At 35.7% G+C, this 9,900-nt stretch overlaps 1 protein-coding gene across 1 annotated transcript; it reads right to left on the reverse strand.

The window, feature by feature from the left end:
• Nucleotides 1-5,801: 5,801 nt before the first annotated feature.
• LOC132308824 (uncharacterized) lies at nt 5,802-6,957 on the reverse strand. Its single transcript, XM_059807069.1, has one exon. It carries the CDS (start codon nt 6,875-6,877, stop codon nt 6,005-6,007), a length of 873 nt encoding a protein of 290 aa, XP_059663052.1. The 5' UTR covers nt 6,878-6,957; the 3' UTR covers nt 5,802-6,004.
• Nucleotides 6,958-9,900: the final 2,943 nt, after the last annotated feature.

Raw genomic sequence — 9,900 nt, forward strand, 5'->3', positions numbered from 1 at the left:
GTAGTTTCAACCTCAATCTTCAAATCTGTCTACTTTACATTGTACTAGTAGATTGTCCTGGTTCGGATAAGATTTTGTGGGTTTAGACACTGGAAAGTCCATCCATACACGGAGACACTTTTTTCCATTTGATTCTAGGTACATTTGAATCACTAGTTGAATGGTCAATGTTTTTTTAGTTTTAGCTGACTCAATCTTGAAATCTATCTAGTTTACAGGAAAATTTTCTGTCCTACTATTGCGTCTTTGGAACACAATGCGCATATCAATAAAGTTGGAGATGATCATATACTTTAATTGCCTTGTGGCCAAAGGTTACACAGTCCCTTATGAGTTGTGACTTATAACATTAAAAGTTGCCACCAGAATGTGCAGAGACTGTCGGCCGGGCAGCCAAATCTCTCTCTGCCGCCGCTGCTGAAATCATCGGGCAGCAATGAGGACCAGGTGGCGGATATCCTTCTTCGTCTGCCACTGAAATCCCTGTTTGATTCAAGTCAGAGTCTCTCGAACATGGCTCTCTCTCGTCTTCCGATTTGATTCAAGTCAGAGTCTCTCGAACATGGCTCTCTCTCATCTTCCGGCAATTATAGACATCCCAAAATCTCTGGTCTTTTCTTCAGCTGTAGTGTATCCCCAACTGAAATCAAATACATTCCTCTTCCAGTCTTCTTCCGGTAATTGCATTCATGGTGCACGAAACCAGTCTTTAAGGGCTGTAGCTCTCTCCCAATATTCATTATATAGAATCATTAATTCCTGTAATGGTTTTCTACTATGTGGTTTTAAGTAAAGCAAGGCTTCTATCCTACCACCAACCAACCAATTCACTGGCCTTTTCACTCACATTAAGAGCTCCTCTCATTACTTTCGAAGGAAGACGGGATAACCATGTCGACGTTTTGCTGCCGGAAAATATCTAAAAACGAGAAGTAGAGGGTAACAGACAGACTCATGTAGAGAATAAAATATATTTCTTTTTTCACTGATATGTGACCATATATATAATGTTTGAGTTGTAACATCTAATTGTCAAATAATGATCGAATTAACAGACAATATGGGTAATAAAAAGGGAAGGCACTCCATTTTTTATACTATTGTACTACACTTTTAAAGGATTGACACTTCTAATCCTCATTTTATAAGTGAATAATTTTTATTTCTCAAATACCCTTCCAAAGATGTGATTTTTTCACTGTTAATAAAATCTATTGTTTGTACTGCAAATTAGTATGGACAATCATGTACAGAAGATGAAAACGAGACAATGCATTCTATCCTCCTCATATTCTAGCCCGCCTCAAAATTATTTGAGCGCCACTCATATTTTAATTTGATATTTATCAATTAAGGTCGATATGAGTACCCAATGCATTGTAAGAAAGGGCTCAAAGTCTAGAAAGCACTTCAATCAACAAGCACCAAAGCAGTATGCATTGAATCAAAACGTGTTTGTCTACTTTTAATTTTAACATTGTATGGCTTTGGGCTACAATGTTCACAATTATATTTAATCCTTCACTCATTGAAGGATCAAAACTGCGCTTTCTATATTTCGAAACCATGAATGGAAGTTTGTTTCCTTAAAACATGTACACAATTGATATAAATAAGAGTGAAAATTTATATATATATATATACTTGTCAAATTGATAAAAAATAATAATAATAATAATATATATTCTACTGCATCTTGAATTCCTTTGATCCTTGATTAATTTTATTTTTGATGCAACTATTTATTCTAAATTTCGTTTTTTTGCGGGAGGAGGAGGAGGAAAAAATAAATAAATAAATGAAAAAAGGTTAAAATTTATAGCAAAAATAGTATTTCCTGATTGAGAAATGATAGATCTTTCGATTTCAGTTACTGATTACTCCTCCGAATCCGAATATAACGTGGTTGTGAATAAGTCGAAAAGAAAGATATATTTACGAAATTTTTTTAAAAAATTCTAATAAAATTCAACCACTTTACATTCGTAGAAAGAATCGACAATTAACATCGAAAGACCTATTATTTTTCTTCAGGATTTTATTAGAATTTGGTAACCACATAAATAACTAGCGACAGAGACGGAAGAAGTAATTGAAAGAATGGGTAGTGACATGAAAAGGTGCCGCCAGAGACCGTCGTCCGGCCAAATCTCCTCCGCCGCTGAAATCATCGGCCGCAACGAGGATCTGGTGGCAGAGATCCTTAAGCGCCTACCGGCGAAATTCCTCACTGGATTGAAGTCAGTCTCAAAAACATGGGGCTGTCTCCTCTCCAGTCGTGGCTTCTCTCTCCTCTGGCAATCAGAGCACTCACAACCACATCCCAAAATCTCAGGTCTTTTCTTCAGCTCTAAATGCCGAACTGAAATCAAATACATTCCTCTCAATGTCAATATTGATGATGATGGTAATTGTATTAATGGTGGAGGAGGACAAAAAACAAGTCTTTTTCAACAACTCTCTTACCCAATATGCATACTACAATCATAGATTCCTGTAATGGTTTTCTTCTCTGCGGTTCAACGCCTAGGTTTAGATTGGAGTCTATGTTTAACGTTTACAATCCTACTACCAACCAATTCTCTACTCTTCCTTGGCCTTTCCTCAACCCTAGAACTTACCCTGCTCATCCTCGAAATTGGAAACTTCCTTTTCCTTTGACAACACTAAATTTGGCTTTTAACCCTTTGAATTCACTTCATTTCATTACAATGTTGTTTCGCTGTCCCTTAACGTTGTTCGCAAAAACTCTCATCAGATACATATTTATTCGTCAGAAACCAATAAGTGGAGACTCGTTGGTGATTGTTTCTCGGGACTGACAGTAGACTGGTGTAATTCAGTTTATTGCAATGGTTCGATGCATTGACTTTCCTGGTACACAGCTCAACCTTCCAGATACTTCCGTGTTGATGAAGAAAGGTTGTGCTATACTGAGTGCTATGACAGATTTGGTGTGGTTGTCTCCGAGATGGAAAGTGATTACTCCAAGTGGTCATTGAAGTATCGGGTGGCACCATGGTTGATTTTGTATCACAGAAGATGATTTTGCTGAGTGAGGAGGTGTCTTTTGTTCGTTTGATTCATGGAGAAGATGAAGGAGATGTGCTTTTAGTTCTATTTATAGGCACCAATATGATCATATCTTACAACCTGAAGGATAAAACCTTTAAGAAGATTCATGGTGTAGCAAGCAGATGTGAGATTACGTGGTTTAAAGATTGTTATGTCTATCCATACATTGAGACACTCATTTCTATTTGATTGGGTGGTCACTATTTCAATGCTTCAGTAGTTTCAACTTATTCATTCTCAAAATCGATCTAATTTCCATTATATATAATAATAATAATACTCTAAGTTGGTTTTGGCTTCAAAAGTTTCATGTCCTACTGATTTTGTTTATTGTGTTTTATGTCGAATTGCATATAACATCCTACAACACTAAATATTAAAATTTTAGAAGGGCGCGAGAAACAGAAACTTATAATCTGGTTTAGGACAATAAAAATAAAAAAATAAAAAATTTGACATTTGTAATTATCATAGTGGAAATAAATTTTGAATTGGCCCATTGGGGGAATCCATTGAGCAGTGTGAGAAGAAGATTTAAGGTGAAGTTGCATGAGTTAGATCGAAAGTATCACTGCAAATATTTGTTCACTTCTTCTACTGCAGTATTCTCCACTTTTGGTGCTATTGTTTGCACTATGAATGATGATTTCTACGGCTGAGAAATGGAAATACGAATGTCGAAATTGTAATCAAAAGCACAATTCTCTCAGGTCAATCCATATGGACTAACAGTATCTAGAAAATAAATTAATTAGGGCCATACATATTACATTATGGGTACTGCTCTGCTTTTCAATTAAGATGGACCACGTTAGTATTGGTATTTCCAGGTGTTATCACGTTTACAATCCTACTACCAAGCAATTCTCTGCTCTTCATTGGCCTTTTCCCCAAACTTGTCATGTTCACCTTCTTCTATATTTGGCTTTTGATCCTTTGAAATCACTTCACTACAAAGTTGTTTACCTTCACAAACTAAAAGGTCGCGCGTAAGGAGGACTACTTGTATCAAATACATATTTATTCGTCCGAAACCAATGCCTGGAAACCCTCTAGAAATCCTTTCTTGTCACCGGTGTATTTCAATGCTACTTATGGAGTCTTTTCCAATGGTTCCATCCATTGAATATCCTACTATGAAAGTGTTTCTTCATTCTTTGATGTTGATCAAGAAAGATTGTGCCCAATGCCATTTCCATCATTTTCGCATCGTTATAAGTTTCACCATTTTGGGGAGTCTGGAGATCATTTGCATCTTGTTGAGTATATCTCTAATTATAGTTTCAGATTCGATGTATTTGAGATGGAAACAGATAGACTCCAAGTGGTTCTTAAAGTATAGCGTTGATCAGTTTAAAAAGATGAAGATGATTCCACGTCATTGGTGCTATACATAGGCAGCGGTTTAATCATCTCCTACAACATTAACGATCCCACTTTCAAGAAGCTTGGAGATTTAGCCAACCATGGTTGTTCTTCTTCTTTGTCAGAGCGTTCGATGCATGGACACTTTCGTGTCCATAACTACATCCAGACACTCTTTCCATTTTGAAGGTATTTTTAATCACTTGGGTGGTCAATGTTTTGTATTTCAACCTCCATCTAGTTTACAATTTATTGTTGCAGGGGATTACCTTCTATTTAAGTGAAAGAAGTGGGCTGGAGCCTATTTAAGTATCTAGCTTATGTTACTTGATATCATCTCTAAACTTGTTTTCATCCACTTTGTTGGGGTATGGTTTAAATTCTTCATACTTCAATTGCCTTGTGTAGCCTATTTAAGAAAATGACAGTACTAGATAATAATTTATAGTTTTAATTCAAAGATATTATACCATATTTAATTTCTTCCAGAAAATGAAAGAAAAATAAAATCATTGAGCAATGCCATTAGCAATTTATGATACATTACATTTGCAAGAAAATAAGTAGTCAAAATCTTTTGGGACTCAATTCACCAAACAACATGATATAATAACTTTGTAACACTGCTACTATTATATATGATAACAGAATATATAAACAAACATCTGCTTTCTATTAATAGCTTCTCTACAGCGCTCAGCAAACATATACATATATTTGCTTACAGAGATCAAAACACGGTGGAACAGAAAAACTAGGAATATGATGATTGTGGAGCTGTAAACCTCAACTTTTCTCGTCGTCTTTGTTCTTCTCCTTTGCTGTCATTGCTTGTTTCAACCATCTTCTTACCATTCCTACATACTAATCTCATATTAATCCTTCTTTACCCTCCTAAGCTCATTCTTTCCTCGTTCCAGTGTATCAGCATTAGTAACATATTTGAATTTTCCCCAAATTTCGAGCTTCAATCCCATCAACTAGTGAATTTTCCTCTTTCCAATCTTTTGATTATCTAATTATTGTACTGGAAATAAAACTTTAACTGGGCCATTGGATGAATCCATTGAGCAGTGCGAGAGGAAGATTTAAAGGGAACTTGCATGAGTCTGCAAATATTTGGTTCCCAAATACTACTGCACTCTCCACTGATGCTGCTATTATTTACACAATTCTCTCTTTCTACAACTGGCAAAATAAAATCAAAAGCACAATTCCCTCTGGTCTATCATATCCATATGGACATCATCAGAGTCTAGAAAACATATTAATTAGGCCATATAATACAGGGTTTTCAGAACTCCCTTCAATTCTTGTGATAAGCTACGCAAATCAAAGTTAAGAAATATAAACAAACAAACTTCACAATAACAAAAATCTTTTGAAATCATGGAGAATCACAAATCTTAGGCAACCAACAAAATTCTTTTCACAAACATCTAGACATCAATATTTTAAGCACTTCAACAAGATGAACATCTAGTATATCCTGTATATTAACCTATAGAGACAACCATAACATCCTGTATCTTTAATATAAAGTTGAAAATCTTCCAAACTACATTCATTTAGTACTCTCATTGTCACTCATCAGTTCATCTTCAAGGCCAGAAACCTCCATTCTTGCAGAAGCTTGTTTAGCCCATTTTACAATTTTCTCGGCTTCGCGATTAATCTTCTCTTCCTCCTTCATTGCCTTCTTCAGCATTTTCTGCTGCCCCTTCGCTGAGAAAGTACTCAATTCCGACAAAAACTCATCGTTCTTTCCCCAATCAAGACCAAAATTCTCCTTGTTCTTTTTCCTTGAAACCTTTTTCGGCGAACACCAGAAACAACCGGTGTTCCGAGGTGGAGATTGCAACTCCATTGACGAATTCCATGAATTGGAAGGGGAGAGAGATGACCCAGATCGCGTTTTTGATTTCAAACCCATTTTTCTATCTGTGTTTCCCTTCGAAGGCGGAAAAATTGCTTTCTCTGGTGACGAATTTGACGATTTCGAAGGCGAAGGAACAGAACCAGCTTGTGATTTCGGCTTCAGACCCTTTCTCTCAACTGGGTTTTCCTTTGAAGGCGAAATGAACATGCTTTCATCATCAGAGAGCGAGTCCAACTCAGTTTTTGGCCCATCTGATTTCGTCAACTCATTATGGGATTGGGGTTTGAGGGATTTGACGGACAGATGCTGTGAATTGAAGCTTGAAGATGCAGAGTTTTTGGCAGTGGAGAGAGATGGAGACTTGGGCGTCTTCGTGACTGGGAACGATTTGAGTTTTTGGAACCGAGTTTCGAGGTTGGATGGAAGAACCGAGTCGGAGGTGAAACCAGAGCAGTTAATGGCTGCGACCTGTTCGAGAACAGAGTGGTCCAGTGCCTGAGAGAGGAGTTCTTCAACTGCACTCTCATCACTATCTGAAAGAAATGAGAAATCGGCCATGACACAGAGAGAATCAGATTCTAGATAGAGAAAGGGAGGTTTATATGATTTTTTATTTTTGGTCACTTTTTAGGATTTTCTTCAACCTTAAGCACTTCCTTTACACATGGTCTAACGGCTAACTCATCCATCACCTTGAAAATTTTGCCTACAATTTTAGACCATGGGACCCACTGAGATTAATATGGCATCACAGTGCTCCCACTAGTGAAAAGATGCGTAAGTTTAGGTACACGAACTCAGAAATTACACAGGAAAATGACATTTTAGACCAATTAGAAGATGGAAATATGGAAATTTTTTTTTTTTTTTTTTTAAGAAGTAAAATGGAAATTTGGCATTTCGCGAATGACAATTGGGATGGCAATTTGTATCCCTTCCCACCCTTGCCTGAGTACGGGATCGATATATTATAGAGCCGGATATAAATTTAAATTTTAAATTGGTTGCTAGTACAAATTCGGCCATAATTAAATAAGGCAAGTATAAATTTAGACAAACTTACTCTATACCAATTTTATTAATGTGGATTAATAATAATTATGTATATTTTTTTTAATTATTAAATAAAAAATGATAGACCACGTATTAATATGAACTCATTTACCCAATCATCATTGATTTAATAAATAAGCAAGTTGTGCTCACTATTTCTAAATAGGAGTTCATTTTCCTTCGCAACGGATGCTACATTTGAAAAAGGAACCCCATAATTTGTTAGAGAGAGAATATTACAATTTGAAATTAGTATTTGACTTTTATAAAGCATATCAATATTTTCGTGTGAAACAAAAAAATATATTGTGAATAATAAATGTGTTAAAGAAAATAAAAATAAAAAAGCGTGCTCTTATCCATAATTGAGAAAGAAGACATGCTCACGTGTGAGAACATTGGCATGATTTATTTAAAACAAAAGATTATTTAAAATATTAAAAACAATAAGTGAGTTATATATATATATGGAGAAATATGATATTTATGTTGCATTTATTCCTACCATATTGAAATCAATCGTTTCAAATACCATCTATATAAAGGTCATTATTGAGTGTGATTTTTTCATCTAAGCGAGTTTATATCTGTCCTGTGTAGGAATACATAGTATAGAGATAAACAACTATGTTGTCTCCTTTTCCAATTTTAATTTACTTTGTGAAACCATATAATAACTATCTTATTTTCTATTGATACCATGATTTAACTTTATTTTATTTTAAGAAAATACTAAAATGACAGTTAATATTCGCACTCTAATATAAACTTAGACGCTCCACTCTAACTGAAATGACAAAAATAACTTTGAATATGTCTTTTAGCATAAATTATAAGTTCGCTTATATCTTTCGTTTCCTCTTTATGGTCTCTCTTCTCTACGGTACTTATCCTCCAATATTTTTTATTTTTTTTATGCTTCTGCGTTCAAACTCGCCCCTTTCATCACAAATTAATTATAAACTATCATCGGGCCTAATTCTTTATGGTACAAACAATGTGTTGCCTGCATGTTGCTGTTATTGTTATTCCATCATTTTTTTTTCCCGAAAAACTGAGCAACTTTAATACATGCATAAGTGGATAATTTACAATGGTGGGCCTTAGGCCAGAGAAAATAAAGTAGAAGCCCAAAAGCAAACAAGGGCAAAGCCCAGTCCTGGGACAACACCCAGCCAATAATCCAAGTAGATAACCACCATTAACGGCATGATTAATCGTTAATGGAAGGTGTACAACCCAGATGGAGACGTAGTCTACTTCCTTGTGTCTCTTGTGGACGAGTATGGCGGAGGTAAGGAGAGTAATTCAGGTATGACAGTGATGATACTAGCAGGGAATAACCATGTATTGTTTACAATAAAATTGTCCACTGTTTTGCCATCATTTAGTTCAACATATGTGAGTACATTATGTGGAAATCTTGAGCTTAGAATACCTCCTAGAGCCCAGTTGTCCCACCAGAAGGATGTGTGAGCACCATTGCCAATGGTGTGTTTGATAAGTAGCCTTACATGATGCCTAAGTTGAAGGATTTTCCTCTAACTCCAAGAACAAGGTTGAGGGTCCAAAGATTTCTAGACTCGATGATGTGAGATTGGCACCAATTGATCTAAAGTCCGTTTGAATCATCTTATTGCAGGTCCCAAATGTACCTTATAATGCTTGTTCTATTTGCAACCTCCAAATTAGGAATCGCCAATATGAGACTTTAGGTTTACAGACCCCACTCCAAACAACTTTTGCACCAGAAGGTTTCATTTCTGGTCCTAACCAAATATGAAAATCTTGTTGAGTTCATTAATAACTCCTTTTACTAAAATGAAGATGTTGCACGAGTAGTTTTATATAGAGACCAACACTGCTTTGATCAATTGCAGTCTTCCTGCATATGAGAGGGTTCTAGATGTCCAATGGGAAATTCTATGGGTGATTTTGTTAATCAACAAGCTACAATCTTGTGATTTTAAGTTAGTAGTGATCGATGGGACCCCAAGATACATCACTGGGAGAGTGCCAACTTGAATGCCAAGTAGTGAAGTGATTGCCTCTTGTGTGTGATAATCAATTCTAGAGAAGTAAATTGAATTTTTTGAGAGGTTGATATCAAGGGCAAACATATAGCCAGAAAGAAGATCAAGTGCAGATTTCAGAACTAAAATTGAGATAATGTATTTATGGCACACCAATAGCAAGCCATCTGCATAGGATAAATAAGTGATTTTCTGTTCTATGCACCTCCAGTGATGGAAAATTTCCAATAGCAAGTCATTTGCATTGTTATTCCATCATGCTATCGCATTTGTAGAAAATTAAAATGGTTGGATATACATTCTCCATTAATATAATATCATGCAGGTGCGGTGGTAGTCCAGCGATAGGGCGTGTATTGTTTGGGACCCATGGTCCAACATAAATAAAATGGAAAAACGATCCCAAAAACATAGCATTAAATTTAGTAGCATTTAAAATGGAGAGTATTGGAGATATATTGTTTATAGGTAAACCATGTTTTTTGAAACTCATAT

This window comes from Cornus florida, unplaced genomic scaffold (assembly GCF_030987335.1).
Source record: "Cornus florida cultivar Cherokee Brave unplaced genomic scaffold, ASM3098733v1 CherokeeBrave_3.0.0_Hap2_Chr05, whole genome shotgun sequence".
In the NCBI taxonomy this organism is placed as follows: Eukaryota; Viridiplantae; Streptophyta; class Magnoliopsida; order Cornales; family Cornaceae; genus Cornus; species Cornus florida.